This window comes from Emys orbicularis, chromosome 7, assembly GCF_028017835.1.
Source record: "Emys orbicularis isolate rEmyOrb1 chromosome 7, rEmyOrb1.hap1, whole genome shotgun sequence".
Lineage (NCBI taxonomy): Eukaryota > Metazoa > Chordata > Testudines > Emydidae > Emys > Emys orbicularis.
This window is the reverse complement of record NC_088689.1, coordinates 44,804,359-44,821,461: the sequence shown is the minus strand read 5'-3', so window position 1 is coordinate 44,821,461 and position 17,103 is coordinate 44,804,359. Positions and strand designations below refer to the sequence as shown.

At 38.6% G+C, this 17,103-nt stretch overlaps 1 protein-coding gene across 1 annotated transcript; it reads right to left on the bottom strand.

The window, feature by feature from the left end:
- Positions 1-4,071: 4,071 nt before the first annotated feature.
- On the bottom strand, positions 4,072-13,527 carry TACR2 (tachykinin receptor 2). The gene is made up of 5 exons (XM_065408054.1): positions 13,127-13,527; positions 8,919-9,113; positions 7,275-7,431; positions 5,289-5,485; positions 4,072-4,201 (listed from the first exon to the last, which is right to left on the bottom strand). The coding sequence occupies exons 1-5, from the start codon at positions 13,525-13,527 to the stop codon at positions 4,072-4,074; spliced, it is 1,080 nt and encodes a 359-aa protein (XP_065264126.1).
- Between the last annotated feature and the right edge of the window lie 3,576 nt (positions 13,528-17,103).

Sequence of the window (17,103 nt, the reverse complement as noted above, 5' to 3'; positions counted from 1 at the left end):
ACTGCTTGCAAGCGAGCATCTCTGATGTCACCTTTTGTCACTGTGAATGTTGGGGACCTGGCAGTACATCAGAAATCTTTTCTTTGCTCCCCACACATTCAGGGACTCCAGCTAGGTATGTGTCCTATTTCCACTGCTTATAGGGGCTTCAGGAAATATATCTTCATATTTTCAGTTGCACTAAGCCTTGAAGTTTTCTTTCTTTCTCCTCCTTTCTCTCTTCCCATTGCTCTAGTTGAGCAGAGGAGGAAGGGGAGGTGCTAGTCCTCTAATCCCCATCCAGCCCAACACTTCATAGCTACCAAGCTCTTAGAGCAAAGGTGGAATATTTCCAAATGACTGACAAAATGGAGGGTGTAATAGAAAAGAAGGAGTTAAGTCTCACCAGGTGTTCCATCTACAGGCACGGTAAGGCTCTTTAATATTATAGAACACTGTGCTTATGATGGAGAAGGTGCGTCTATTCTAAACCCTTATCAGTCACTCACCATGTTTGTATGTCTTCAATTTATTGTGCTTAATTTCTCAAACTTTTAACACAGCATCATTCCCCTATTCACCCTTGCTTTTATTTTTAGTATGGGGGAGGAGAAATGGTGTGGATAACTAACATAGGAAGGGAGCTGAGATGTGTGTAAGGGTGGGAGTAAATGAGTTAGGCAGTCAGGGCGCTTGGATGATCAAAGTGGCTGTGCCAATTCAGGGCAACCACACATGCATTTCCCCTCAGTGGTCCAGCATGGGCACCCACTCTCAGGCTTCCTGCTCCTGCAGCCGTGCCTTTCTTGGGTAGAGATACACGTCTGTCTCTCTTCTGACTGGGATATTTCCAGGCCCCACAGGTCCCTGCCTTCACTGTGTTATTCCCAGCAGAGACAGATAGATAGAACTGCTTGCTTTCTCTTCAGAGACAGTTAACAGGTGTAATTGCTACAGTTACAAGTTACCACACAGCACTTCCTATGCAAGCCTACTTTATTCTTAAGGTAAAAAGATTACAGAGAAAAGGTTAAAAACAGTAAAAGAACCTACACACATGCTAATAAGCTTACCAGAGATCACCCCAACCCTAACACGGACGCTGGCAGCAGCAGACCTTCAACTCCCCACGCAAGGGGCGTCCTTGTGGTTCCAAATTCATTACAGCTTGGGGTCAGAAGAAGCACACAGTCTAATGGGGCCTCAGTTGGCCAAGTCGTGCCACGCCTTCCCTAAGGATTGGGGATCTCTGTGGATAGGGGTCCTGTCCATTGGGTAGATCAGGAAAAAACTCCTTAGCCTGTTTAAAACCAGGCTATTTGTCCAAAAATCCTTTCTCTGTCTGTTGGTCGCTGGAGAATCAAGTTTAAACTAGTACACCTCTACCCCGATATAACGCTGTCCTCGGGAGTCAAAAAATCTTACTGCGTTATAAGTGAAACCGCGTTATATCGAACTTGCTTTGATCCGCAGGAGTGCGCAGCCCCGCCCCCCCGGAGCACTGCTTTACTGCGTTATATCCGAATTCATGTTATATTGGGTCGCGTTATATCGGGGTAGAGGTGTATGTGCAAATCTCTCCAGGGGGCTGGCTTTAAAGGGCCAATATGTAATTTCTCTGGTTAGTTCCCCCCTCCTACTAGAGCAGGTACATACAATGCCACAATAGTACATACACAATTGTATTTTTAATTCAATGGACTCCAAAGGTATGAACCCTAATTCAATAAGGTTTAACCTAATAAAGTTCATTCAGGATACTGTAGAAAACTGTCAGTTGTCACAGTGCCATGTTGGGTTAGAAGGATTAAAACAGTTCTCTGCATGGTCTATTCATTTTATATTAAACCTAGCTTCTAGCAGTGGTTGCATTTGCATGTATGTGTTAGCTTGAGGCATGGGCTGGGAACATACCATCCCTACTAAATGTTAATCATACTAACAAGCAATTATCAGCCAATGAATCAGATGAAATACATTTGAAATAACTGCTAGTAAGGAGGGAGATGATCTAACTGTACAGATTCTGCTTAGAGAGGTTTCTTCCTCTAGTTGTGAAGGCCTCAGACAGAACTATTGTGCTCCTGAGAAGTATTAAACTGAAAGATAACAGCCAATGTCACTCAAGCTTCATCTGCTTCCTTCAGTGCACAAGTACTGTTACAAGCCCATATGACATTTGCATGGGAGACAGCATGGCCAATACACAGGGCACTGGATGGGGGGTTAGGAGATCTGTGATCTGTATCCAGCATTGCCACTGAACCTGCTGTGTGCCCGTGGGTAAAACCTTCTTGTGCCACCATGTCTTCACCTGTAAATTGGGGATAATTATATTTTCATTTGCAAAATGCTTTTAGATCTATAGAGGATCTCAGAGGCTCAGGTATTTTATTCTGTTAACATGGGTGTTAATTAATGTCCATGTTGGTAACTTATGTTTTGCTTGTGTAATAATGTCTATTAAAGGTTTAATTTCTGTGATAAGTTTATAAAGAAATGATGCTGAGATTTTGGTCCTACTTCTTATAAATAAGAATTCCACCAATAAAGATTCTTTAAGGAATGGCTTCCCAATTTTTATTGATATACTATAAGGCCATATCAGAACAAAAGCCCAAACACCCCAGATCTCTGGAAAAGTTCAAAGCCAAACTTTGCAGCCTGGGTCAAGCTCTAATTTATGGTTTATAATTTGTTTTAGTTATAAATATCTCCTATGGCCCAATCCTGCAATCTCATCTGTGTGGGTGTACTCCTGATCTGTGTGAGTGAGGGTCCCGCTGAATGGATCTGATTGTGGAACTGGGACCGATAACTGTAGGTTGGTTCTTTTCCATAGAAAAGTTTCTTAAAGAACAGAAAAAGGAAGGACATTTCCATCAGGATTTTTTTATTTAACCCTTTTGCTAACCCAATTTATTTATTTTTTTTATTGAATTCTTCCTATTATGATTTTCAATCCTGGGATGGGCTGATATAAATTCTTAAGTTGATGATGGTATTTGGAAAATACGTGCCTGTACAGCTTACGAACACTGTATCATGGTGCAAGTAGAGTTGTGTGAATAATGGATTTTTCAGTAACACTGGGAGTTTACAAATATAAAAAACAAATTCAGTTTGGGTCAAACCAAGACTGAATTTTTTTAGAATTTTTGGTGAATGGAAAAAGTCAGAAAAATAGTTTTGGGGCAAAGGAGATGTTTTGTTTGACACAAAATGAAATTTTTGTTTTGATTTCAGACATTTTAACCATTTATTTATTTATTTTATTTGGATAAAGGCAAAGAAAGCGAGGGGCTAGATTCACAAAAGAGAGGAGGAGGTGACTAGGGCACTTACCTAGGGAACCAGGTTTGAATCCCTACTCTGGAACAGGGACTTAAACCCAGGTTTGCTTTCTCCCAGCTTAACACCAGGCAATTGGTTGCCCACTTTGTATGAAATACTTGACTAGCCAGAGAGAGAGAGTGAGAGAACACAAGAGAATGATTGTATAGCCTGGTAGCTACTTACATGTTGGTGGGAGAGACCTGGGTTCAAATCCCTTCTCTAGAGCTGGGATTCAAACATGGGATCTCCCACATCCCAGGTGAGTGCCCTAACTAGTGAGTATAAGGGTACCATTGCCCCTGCCATCATCTCCATTTTGTGAATGATGCCTAAATCCCCTCTGTTTCACTATTGCTGAAACAACCTATTTAGACATTTCCAACATATTTTTTTGTTTGTTTCAGCTCAAACAATTTGACAAAAGCCACATAAATTTCTGATATGTTTTGATTGACTCAAACCTGCATTTTTTGGTGGGAAGGAGGAGGAAAGGGTTGGCTGAAAAAGTCCACCCAGCTCTGAAACCGATAAATACCGACTACTCTTATCCTATTTTCAATGTTGATGGCACCTGGCACAGCATGGTACAAAATAATCAATTAAGAATCGATCCCAGGCTTCTAAAATCACCGACACTATCTTTTAGAGACTATATTTTGAACAATATTCCAGAGCATCAAAATAAAAATCCGTGTTAAATGCATGCAGGTTAATGATGTCTTCTGTTTCTCATTTCAGTGTGTGTCTGTTTTTCAATTAGCTTTGTTTGGCTGGCTGGTTGCGGATCAGCTGTGAAGTTGATGGGTAAATAAGTTTAAGTTTGTCTCCCTCCGTTGCTTTTATACATGGGCACCATTGGAAAGCTAATCTGAAGCCAGAACGAAACCTGCAAATGTGCACAAATACAAAAAGGAAATTAAATGCTACAATGATCATGCTAACTGCAAAGAGAGAGAGAGAGAGATGGGGCGTGTTCCACCCTTGAATGAGCATGGGGATATGAAAGGCTTCCATTGAAGTCAATGAGAGCCCTGTGCACTTGTCTGAGGGAAGAATTTGGCAGTTGGGGGATTGAATGCATAAAAAGAGAGACACATTCACTGCTCAGATGGACAAAGCAGTATGAGGCAGTGATCAGGTCTCTTTCTATTTTACGCAATGCACTATCAGAGCCTAAAAGTGAGTGCTCCTCCCGACACAGAAGCCCCTAAAAACCCCTACAAGTTTGGGCTGTGGCAAGATTGTACTTGTTAGCTAGGTTTTTCATTCTGACATTTACAGATGGGATGTTCATGTAGGTCCGTTGTGTGTTTAATATAGTCACTCTTAATAAATGCTAAATGACCGTGAGCTGTATTAAGAAAATTCCAGTTAGAGACAGTACATTAGAGGAGCTGCTTTGAATAAAGAAGAGTTGTTATTAATTCATTAGGTCTTTATTTTGCAAGCCTGCTTACATGGATACCTGAATAAGCAATCAGGATGACTATTGCTTCTGTGCCCTTGCCTGCTTTCTTTTTTTGCTAGTCAGAAGAAACTAATAATTAATTTTAAACGTGAAGAGCTTTGTTATAGAATTAATTGTTTGTGATTTATGCTGTAGGCAGCCCATAGCTAGACACACCAATGTCAGGTGTTACTGCATCAGGTAGGCAAACAAGAGGCAGATAATACAAATGCCTTTTGTTACTCTATTATGGAATGATCCTGCACCACGGAAGTGGATGCAAGTTCTGATCACTTGATCACATAGTAACTTTCTGAACTTTCCTGAGGGCAAAACGTTTTAAAGCTGATTTAAAATGGCTAGTAACATGCAAAGCGTGTTCAGAGAACAACAGACTAAATTCTCTGTGGGTCTAAATGGGCACAGCTCCATTGAGTTCAATAGAATTCCTCCCATTCACAGCTAGAGAATTTAGCCAGTTGTCTATAGGATGGTGGGATATATATATATATTTTTTGCTACTAACCTTTGGTTAAGGCAGCAGTAAATAACTGGATTGTACATCGTAGAACTCATAGCAAGCAGAAAGACTGCAAGATATACTTGCTGAATATACTTTTGCTGATAGATGTCTTCCCTGAAGCTCCCCAGGATGAAGTAGAGGTGATAAGGTAACCAACAGACAGCAAAAGTTATCACAACAATGACCATGGTCCTCACAAACTAGAAAAATAAAAGGAATATTGTACTTCATTGTCTCTGTGCAATTATCTGAAGTTTCATGTTTAACTGATTTAAAACAATACTGTTCTTCCTCCTGAATTATTAAGTCAGTGCATATTTTTATCATATATTAGGGGCCTTATTATGCCTTAGATCAATGAGAAGAACTCCTACACTGTTGATGCTGATAGGAGTTCTGAGCGCAGAAAGTGCAAGGGCATATAGTGACTGTAGATTTTATATGTTTCTTTGCATTAATACATTTTAGCATATGAAGGTAGCCTGCTCCATCGGAATTGTTTACAGTCAAATTGGAAATATTAGGGAAAGGTAGGTAATGAGACCATCAGTTGAACTGGTGGTGGTGTATAATGGGAAGAGAAATTTCTTCCAGTCTGCAGCATACATAGATCTATTCCTTGAAGCATGAATCCATTGGACGCTACCGCCTCCACTCAATGTAGCCTTGGGCAAATCAGTACATTCTCCTGATTGGAAGTTCTCTCTTGTAGAGACTGTCTTATGACAAATTATTGCATTTCACACTCGTTAGGAGGTCTGTGAAAAGAGCACCTCACCCCCTCTGTGACACTCTATATCTCGGGGGAACACCCTACACCCCCATGTTCATCTTTATAAAATGATTGTGTGGTATCCAATGAAAATTTTGTCATGTTGGGTGTCTTCGGAAGGCTCATGATGCACTGAGCATGGTTGTTATAGTGATGTTATAGTAATTGTTACAGTAATGTTATAGTAATTGTATAGGTTATAATTTCATGTATATGGTTATGAGGCTGAAAATGTACCCTCATGGCTTAAAGCAAGTGCAGGCAAAAACTCTCCAAGAGCAGAGGGGCAGTTCACACCTCATCAGGGCAGGTATGGGACAAACCCAGCCCAGCCTCACAGGAACAAAGGACACTGGCCTAGGCAGCAACAAAAGGATCTGTTAGACTCTGGAGGGAGTCACCCCCCTTCCTTTGGTCAGTTTGGGACTGCGATGAGGTAATGCTCACCTGACTCTGAAGGGTGGGAGGGGCAAAGCCAAGAGGGTAGAAAGGACATGATAAAAGGGAGAGACATTTGCCATGCTCTTCCTCTCTCTTCCACCTACATCTACAGACACCACACCAAGCGACTGAAGCGCTGATCAAAGGGGAGAGCCTGGCTGAAGAGCAACCAGCCAGCCTGTGGTGAGAAGCATCTAAGTTTGTAAGGACATTACAATCAAGATCAGCTTAGAATACGTTTTGCTTTTATTTCATTTGACCAAATCTGACTTATGTTTTGACTTATAATCACTTAAAATCTATCTTTATAGTTAATAAATCTGTTTGTTTATTCTACCTGGAGCAGTGCGTTTGGTTTGAAGCATGTCAGAGACTCCCTTTGGGATAACAAGCTGGTACATATTAATTTCTTTGTTAAGTTGACGAACTCATATAAGCTTGCAGCATCCAGCGGGCATAACTGGACACTGCAAAACGGAGGTTCCTAGGGTTGTGCCTGGGATATTGGCTAGTGTCATTCAGTTGCAAATCCAAGGAGCAGCTTACATGCCAGAGGCTGTGCATGAACAGCCCAGGAGTGGGGCTTCTCACAGCAGAGCAGGGTAAGGCTGGCTCCCAGAGTCAAGGATTGGAGTGACCTAGCAGATCACCGGTCCAGATAACACCAGAGGGGAACATCACACCCTCCTTCTAAAATATTTTGCCACTTTTTCATACAGCCTTAAAATCAGAACCACTGGCAAGATAAAAGATAATTATTAAGTTTCACTTCTAACCTTTTTTTTGGCAGTAACTTGACGGTGATAATAGATCCTATTAGTGTGGTCTCCGGGGACTGTACTACTCCAAAGAGTAATTCCTATAATGCTATATGTGACAAACATCACTATTAAAGGCAGCAGGTAAATCAAGGCAATCACTATGATTTGATACCTGAAAAAGAAAAACAGATACATCTTCACATTTAATGTGTGTCTCAAAGAGCTTTTGTCCAAGTGTCAAATACTTGCCGTGGATGTGTCTGCATGGTTTCCATTAATTTCAATGGGAGCTGTGCACCTGCATCTGAGAACAGAATTTCACCTTAAAGCCTCAATGCAGATGGAAGGAACTTCCACAAACTGTAAAAATGCATTTCTTTCATGTTCCAGTGATCTTCCCTTGAACTGAAGTCTTGGCTCTTTTTAAGGACAACATTATTTATCTTTTTAACAGTGACTTAGATTTCATGTCATCTTGTTCAGGGTTCACTGCCTTACTTGGGTCATGACAGAGGGATTTATAGCATTTGTGGCTATAAAAAAGTTAGCCACAAATTATGGAAGATATAAAATCAAAATGCTATAAAATCATAAAGTACCTTCCAGTACACAAGGACACTGGGCTGAATTCTGAGGTTCTTAATCCTGCAAACTCCTGTTGAAGTCAATGGGAATTTTGTTGGATTAAGTACTTCAAATTTCAATGTTTTGGAAGCAAGTGTGGCTGGATTTTTAAGAAAGATAACCAGGAATATTTCTTTGTAAAGTTTTGATAAGTGAATGGCATTCAAACTTAGATTATTATATATATTGTTTTTTGATTTACAAACACAAAAATAAATACTTAAACCAACTGTCAAAGCAGGCTACCCAGCTGTCGCTACTACCAAAACCAATAGCATCTGCTTCGATTGTATATGAGAACACTATCTAATGTTATCCAACAAGCTTCATCTCATGCAAGGAAAATATAAATGTTATGCTTGGTATGATTATTTTAAGCAACCACCATTTATGGGGAGGGAACAATTGATTTACTCAGTTACAGCAGATGTCATTTTCAGATAAACTCTGTAAAAGGAGGATTATGCATGAAGCCTTTGGCACACGCTTCTGGCATTAACCACAAAAGGCTACGTATGTGTGTCTTCTCAGAATGATGACATTATGTACTTATTTGCTACATCAAAGTAGATTACATGTTTAGCTAATTATATGGTCCTCAGATTATAAAAATACTTGGGTTCTTCCTGCCTGAAGTAGGGGGTGCAGGGGATTCACTGGAGCCAAGATTTATTGTCTATTTAGCAGACTTTACATTCAGTTTTCTCTTATCACATTCACACAATATAACCCCCATTTCCATCCCCTTGAGTGTCTCCCTCTGCAACATCAGCTGGGTTACAGCACAAATTCTCTGATCAAGGAGATGAATAACCTTCTCCTAGGTTGCAATGCTGTTTTATTTCTGGCTAACAAGGGGTACTTAAGGTTACAGTTGTCCTCCCCTTCACCTCATGGAGTCAGAAGGATATTACTTCCTCATTGTTTATAGCTCTTGTAACCAAGGGTACTGAAATTAGAAAAATGTTCAGTAAACTTTCAAGTGATGCTGCATAGATTTCTCATTTCTATTTTATACAATTGAGGAGTTCTTACATGAGTTGATGCTTCCGTCCAACATCATCTGGCCAGGCAACAATACATTTAGTCATTCCATTATCAATCATGATCTCAGCATAAAAGCACTGTGGGAAGGCGAGTCCAAAAGCCACCAACCATATTATTCCTATAATTACTTTGGTGCTCACAGCAGAAAGTTTGGGCTTAAAGGGATAAATTATAGCCATGTACCTAGGAGAAAAATGGGGTAACATCATTTTTATTGTTATACCAATAAACTAGTCAAAAATTATGAGGGCAAAAATATCCCAAATCATTTATCAATAAATAACCAAAACTACATATTTCAGTTGGTGCAGGGTTTTTTTGTTTGTTAGTTTTGGTTTGGTTTAGTATCTTCCACTGGAAGGAAAAATTAAAACATTTTATAACAAGTCACTGCTAGTTTATCCCAAGGGAATGCACTATTGTGTGTGAAACTTCTTATACCTTGTATCAACAGGGTCTTAGTTAGTACAATAACATTCATAGAGAGAGAGCAATCCTTTTGTGTAAGAGCACATGCATAATAGGTTTGCAGTGATCCTTCTTCCTTCTAATCTTAATTACTGCTTCCTCGCTGTATGTTATAATTTACTAATTTGGAAAGCTTGAATGAACTAAGATAAATGAAACTTTCTGCAAAGACTAACACAAACTATTGAACATGAATGAACACAGTCCACCTTAAATAACGAAGACAGCTGAATGTGCTGCTGTTGTGGAACTGATGTTAGGCCCAGCTGAATAATTGCAAAGCCAGCTCAGTCCACAAGAATGATTTGCTACATCGTTGCAGCTGTCTCTCACTGAAGCCAGAAAAAAGTACTGAAACTGTGATATGTATTCGGTCTGAATCTTGGTAGCATGAATTGCATTCACATTTTCAGTAGCAGATGTGTATATATATTATTCCTATTAAAGCTTTGAGTTACATACTGCTTTGTTGCATGGAATCTATTTCCCGCTATCAGGGGAGGATTAAATTAAAGCAGGGTCTCCACCAAAGCCTCCTATTTTATTCTCAACCGCAGATCGTGGTCTTGCAAGTCATTTGCCATGGATCTGAATTGTTGATTTTAGCATTGGAAACTCCTTGTGTCACCCTCCTCCTCTTTCTGTAACCACTCTAGCACTTGTGTTAGCAGTTTAAGTGGTATAGTGTTGATCCTTTTCTCCCACACCTGTTCAGAACAATCATGTCCCGTATCTAGCTGACTGTAAAATTACTTGGAAGAGCAATGCCTTGTTTTTAACTTCTCTGTGTAAAAAATGCAGTTGTATCCTAGAGACTATATAATCAATTATTCATATCTGGCTTATTCTTTATCATGGTTGTTTCAAAGTCCAGCTAGAGTGGAAAACGCCAATTACTTCCTTGTTTTCATAGCAAAGGAAGACTGTAGCTATTGAAGAGAATTCTGTCCAGGTCTTCATATAATATAGACATGATAAAGTATACATGAACACAAGCACCATAAGTATTGCATATCTGTAGAGCCTTATTTAGCGAGAAGTAATGTACAATTCCTGTGATACTTTTTCTTTAGTCTACAGTATATTAAGTTATACTTTGCTAGAACCTAGCCAGGAAAGAGTAAAACAGTAAACAATCCCCTAAGTGTTTGCTTACAGAAGTTTATGAATCTATCTGTGTTCTATTCCATTTCTCATGATGAAAAGCAACTCTGAAATATAACTGTCAATTAATGCACTGACTGAGCTGTCAATGAGGAATTGAAATTGAACCAAGTGTTGGAGCTAAGGAAGGTATTACAGCATTGCAGAGCAGATTAGTGAGATGATGGTTTTAGATAAGCACCAACAAGTTTGGACACTCATCCAAATCCAGAGATTTCTTCTCCCTCCCTCCTTGCTATGTCCCTGAGCTCCCCTTCTCTTTCTCTTCCCCCACTCCCTACAGGCTTCCATCATGCTCCACTCGATGTGACTTCCTCCCTACTCAGACAAAACAACTGGATCTATTGCACAAACTGTAGTATGAACATTATGTGCTTATGAACTTTTCCAAGGGAGCCTGGAGGGCCTTGTTATCTGGAATTTGAATCTCCAGCTACTCATACACCTTTGTCTGGAGGCCTACGTGTAGCTTGTCTGCATTAGTGATACTGTGCAGGTTCTACAGGTATTATAATATACAGTGCAGCTGGAAATATTAGCAGATCCTTTGGCTGGCAAGAAAGAAACAGATCAATGTTAATCATTGTGACAAAGGCAAAATGACTGGAGTCTTCCCCCATAGTAATGACTAACAGTATGGTAAGTGACTTTTAGACATGCCACTTTTAGCTTGCTACTTTAGGATGAACTGTTTTAAATTAGTGTGTTTCATCGAGATGAGACAACTGAGCTTGAGCAGACATTAACATCTATAACAATAAACGGAAACAGAATCTTTCAGTTTCCAGGCGACAGTGTCAGGATCTATTTAAGGTCAAGTAAAGGATAGCTAAACATGGTTAGGCAGAGCTGCCAAGTTTTGTTTTTGAACCTTACCGTATGACTAAAAAGGTTTTTAGCTTTATAAATATTTTTACCAAGAATCCCTAAGGAGTAAAAGTAGATACAGTTGAGAATGGGCTAAGGTGGAATGGATTTTTTTAAATGTTCTTTGACAAGTTCTAAGAATGTACATAAGAGTTATCAAAAATCTTTGATTTAAAGCCAGAAAAGCAACCTGTATCTGAATTCTAAAATCAAAATACTGTTCCCTCTTAAATCATATTTACTTCTATTTGTACTAACTACGGGCTAATTATCAACAGCACCATTCTGTGTTAAAATTTGGTAACTCTTAATCAGGACATGTTTCTATTTTCAAGTATAATTTTCAGCATACATTGCATGTGTAATGTTCTGCAAGGGCATAATGACTTATTTTGCAGGATATTATGCAAGCAAATCTGTTTATCCTGAACTTGATTTTTCTATCACGAGGTTGGCAGGGACTGAGTGTGTCACAACAGTTACTCTCACTTCTGAACAGGACTGCTAACAGCAGAAGCTGCTATAAAAGCAGCTCCTGGTGATTAATTAAATAATGCCTTTGGAAGGGTTCCAGAGGGAAGCATGTCTTACCCTTGCAGATAAACGATGTTTCTGACAGAGACAGTTGGCAGGAAACTTATATGTTGCCCTTCTTTGATAGGCGGAAAAATTCTGTCAGACACTGCAGTTCCATTGAGAAGAATCAGTGAAACCCAGATATTTCCTGAACTGTGGACTCTGAGTCACTGCCGTGAGATGACTTGGGGAAGATCGGAGACTCAGAGAAGGTAGGAGGGGAAAGATTAAAGGTGTTTCTAGTGCCTGGTGGAGAATGGAGGAGATTGGGGAGAAGATTGATCGAAAAAGGATCAAGGAGAAGATCAAATAGGTCTGGAGAAGGCCTGGAAGGAACTGGAGAGTTTGGGAGTCAATTTAGCCCGCTTTCACTCCTTTTCCTTTCTTACAGACAATGAAAAATAACTTCAATTGAATTTAGACTACTTCCTAGTAAAGAAAAATGTTAACTCATTTAGCATGTGGACCATAAATGTACCCAAACCTTGCAAGTTGCTCCTGTTGTGAAATAAATTTTGCAAATCTAATGGAGCATTTTGAAAATATTAAATTGCCTCTTACTTATCAGAGACATTCAAAATCACAATGAATATAATCTAAGTTTTGTTCTTGAATAATAAATCCTAACAATTTGTGGATCCTAAGTCTTGTATCTGAAGTACATTTCTTTGCCTTTTCTTTGTAGTTGCATCTTGATTCAGAAATAGCATTGTGGATTATGACATTTTCAGTAAGAGATCATATAAATTCCACCTCCAAACAAATGATGGGTCTTTCTGGGGTGAAAAAAGTATTTATATTTACATGAAGATTTAGGAACCTCCTGTGATATTTAACATTTAAAACAAAGCAAAACTCAGAAATACTGTACAAGCCATTTTCATTCATTACATTAACCCAGGTTTGAGTCAGATCAGTGACCTAGAGGTGAAAGGGTCTATATCCCATTACCAATCTCCTAAACCATCCAATCCCTCAGTAAATATGTAGATATTAATCCTTTTTGTTAATAAACCACTGAAGTGGCCAGTTGTGAAACTGTTCCATAATCAAAGTTTTGCAATAAAATAATCTTCCTTTATCTTTAATTTTTTTATTTACCTTTCCATTGCATCTCTTACCTGTCAGCAGCAATCGCAGTCATAGAATAAATACTCACAAACATTGCAGTTATAGGAAAAAAGTTCTGAAACCTGCAGAATTCCTTGCCAAAATACCAGACGTTGTGGCTGGCATAAATAAAATTGAAAAGTGTATTGAAAGCAGCTATAAGTAGATCAGAAAGAGCCAAATTAACAATAAAATAATTGGTAACAGTCCTCATTCTTTTGTGTGCTACAATAATCCAGATGACAGTCACATTGCCAATAATTGATGCAGTAACTACGAAAGAATAAGTGATAGCCCAAAGGGCTATTTGCCATCCAGGCTGGGTAAACGTTGTTGCAGTCCAATTGCCATCATCCTCAGGAGAGTCAGCCAGCGAAATATTGTTAAAGTTTAAAAAGGAAGCTGTGCTCATTTCTTTATTCAACTAAATGTAGAAAACCTGTTTAGCATTTGATGATTTCTTACAATAGACATTGGTGTTCTGAATTCCTTATTTAGATAATAATTAGAAGTAATTAACAAAATGTATCAGAATTCAAAACACAACATCCTTTTGCCCTGTTTTACAAGTAATATAATATAGTTCCAAGAGGAAATGTTATATATGAAATATCTCCTATCCAGCCCTTTAATTTATGACATATTTGAAAAGATATATATATAAAAAAAAGTCCACGGTGATTTGAGATCCTTTTGTATTTTTTTAACAATTCCAGACCTGTGGTTGAGAATCTCTTTCTTTAGATTTTCAGAGGTAAAAAAAAAAGTAAAGTGTCAAATCATAAAAAGTTCTAATCCAAATGGAAATCCTTCTGGTTCTGAAAAGTGAATCCTTGATATTAGAGAATGATAGAAATACAAAGACTCTGGTAGGAGTGATGGTATTTTGTTGCCATCTCTCTGTGTTATAAATTTTCTACAGGGGCTAAAGGGATTTTTGAGAGGAGGTGGAGTCTACTGCATCCAAGAGCTAAACAAACAATTTGACATCAAATGAAATTTCATGAGGTGGTGCTTAAACTTTTCTGTGTGGGTTCTTCAAATAAACTCTGAGATTAGTCTATTCCTGTTTTATAACCCTAGATGTAGATGGTAGCATTTTACTAATCCTGCATTCCTTTTGCTTCCAAAACTCTCATTGACGTCAGTGGGCATTTCAGCGTTCAAGGAGTGCAGAAATGGGCCAGTGGAATACTACAGATGTAAATGGAAGTGAACAATACCAAAGTAAAAATCTACAGAAGACATTAGAATGGTTTTGTAGCAAAAAAGAAAGTTAAAAGTTATGGAAAGTTAATTCAATACAATTAGCCAAGGGGAGCAATAATTTGAGAAAGGTATTATCGGTCTCTGATCCAGAGACGGGGATGTGAGAGACCTGGGTTCAGTTCTCTGCTCCACCAGGGACATCATGTGTGACTGAGCCTCTCTGTGCCTCAGCTCCCCATCTGTAAAATAGGAGTCCCAGAATGAACCCAGACACTGCTGGGATAAAACCCTGTCCATTATTGCCTAATATGGATTGATCTTGATCTTAATGTGCAGTACTTTATATTTTTTAAACGATTTATACTTTACATTACTGAGACCTGGTCTACACCTAAAACCCAGGTTGACTTAGCTACATCACTCAGGGCTGTGAAAAATGTCTCACACTGTGTGATGTAGTTGGATCGACTAACTCCCACTGTAGATGCTGCTAGAGTGATGGAAGAAATCTTCTGTTGACCTAGCTATCCCCTCTTGCAGGGGTGCATTTACTACAAGAATGGAAAAGAATGGAAAAACACATTGTCACTGTAGTGTCTACACTTGTTGTGCCGCTGTAGCGCTAGTAGTGTAGACCTACCCTGAGACAATATGCTTGTTGTGTTTTATAGGTCCTGCCTCAAAAAAACTTCAATCGTAAGGCACAGCATGTGTAGGATGGGATTGTAAAGAGGGCTCAGCATTGGCCTAACTTTGCTCCCCTTGATGTAAATAGGCCTTCAGGTAGAAATTGTCCTTCTGTCCCTCCACAGCATACACTTTCCTTGGATAATCATTTACGGTGGGGAAATGCAAAGAAAAACTCTCCATTTGAGTTCCACATTGTCCAAGCAATAATAGTTTGTGAGGTTCCATACATGCCCCTTTCAGGCTCCTCTGCAATGGAGCAGTTGGTATTATTTCATCTTTTTTACCAGCAGAGCCAACCATATAGAATCAAATGATATCTCTCTTACTGCATTAAGATGTGAAGAAAACCTCCAATTAACTCATTGCATGATCACAGCAAATTTTTAAAGCTGGTGTTCTGTGAGACAGTCTGAAGGAAAAGTATAATTATGTATAAATAAATGCATACAGAACTATGCATACCAGACCTTGTGCTGTTACGGTAGAACCTCAGAGTTATGAACACCTCGGGAATGGAGGCTATTCATAACTCTGAAATGTTTGTAACGCTGAACAAAACGTCATGGTTGTTCTTTCAAAAGTTGACAACTGAACATTGATTTAATACAGCTTTGAAACTTTACTATGCAGAAGAAAAATGCTGCTTTCCCTTTATTTTTTTAATCTTTTACGTTTAACACAGTACTGTACTGTATATGTTTGTTTTTTGTCGTCTCTGCTGCTGCCTGATTGTGTACTTCCAGTTCCAAATGAGGTGTGTGGTTGACTGGTCAGTTTGTAACTCTGGTGTTCATAACTCTGAGGTTCTACTGTATCTGTTATACTCCCAAGAAAATATCACTCTCTCTTCATATTGAAATCTACCCTAATTCACTCCTTCCATTTCCTTCTCTAGGAACACATATACAACAATACATTTTTAGATGTCTTATCATACAGTTTTACACACCCTTCCCAGGCTTTTCAAAAACCTGTTCCACTCAAACCTCACCAAACAACTTACAAACCCACAACTCTCTGCATTCCATACAGCATAACTTTTATCTATTCTGCAAGATAGTTTCAACTGTTAATAGTAGATCTCAAGGTTTTTCATGGCCTGATTGTAGTCTCATTAAATTCCAAAGATGATCTGAGTAAGATTCTCTCCTGATTTAAAAAAAAAAAAAAGAAAACAGAAAAGTGCTGTGTTAATTGTACCTACAGATTGCAGAATACAATAAAAGATTAGAAGAGACAGTGCAATTTCAAGATGAAACTAAATCCATATGGATTACTTGAGATTCTAAAGTGACAAGGGTGTCAGTCTCTCTCATTAAGCTCCACAAACATGATAAAAGACTTCTTCCACCCACATAATGCTCCATTACAAAGCTTTTTAATCTGAGCACAACCATCCTTGTGTCAACACTTCAGCATATTATATTAGCCACCTCATATCTTTACTCTCATTAGTACACTCCCACCTTCCCATTCATTTTCTATTTGTATAGTGCCTATATTATCATACCAGAGTCCTGCCAGTTACATAGATTGGTTATTTTTTTTTTTTAATGGGCCAAATGTTCTCATGGCTTGTGTACTGAAAACTGTAGTAATTAATTTAAAACATGCCTCTAAATTCTTCACAGAAGCCAAAACCACCTGATTAGTATATTATTTATAACACAAAGAAGGTCCCTCTCAGAAGAACTGAAAATTTACTGTAAAATGAGGATAATGATACTACTTCCTTTGTAAAGCACTTTGTGATCTACTAATGAAAAGAGCCATAACAGCTGGGTAGTAGTAGTAGTATGTATTTATTTTCATTGCAAGAATGTTTAAATCTTGAACAGTATTAAATAAGTAACAATTCTAGAGGTTATCATCTCAAGAAAAAGAACTGCAGGCTTGTATAAAGATTAGTGGTTGAGCAGTGAACCATGTGTCTTACATGTTTGCTATTCTGGAAAAATAATACAAGATATTACAGGAAGTAGAGCCCGTTCCTATAGCTGTTACACACATTGAACTCTTGTTGACTTCAGTGAGGACTTTGTACACGTAACAGCTACAAAAGGAGGACCTAAGCAACATTAACCTCCTA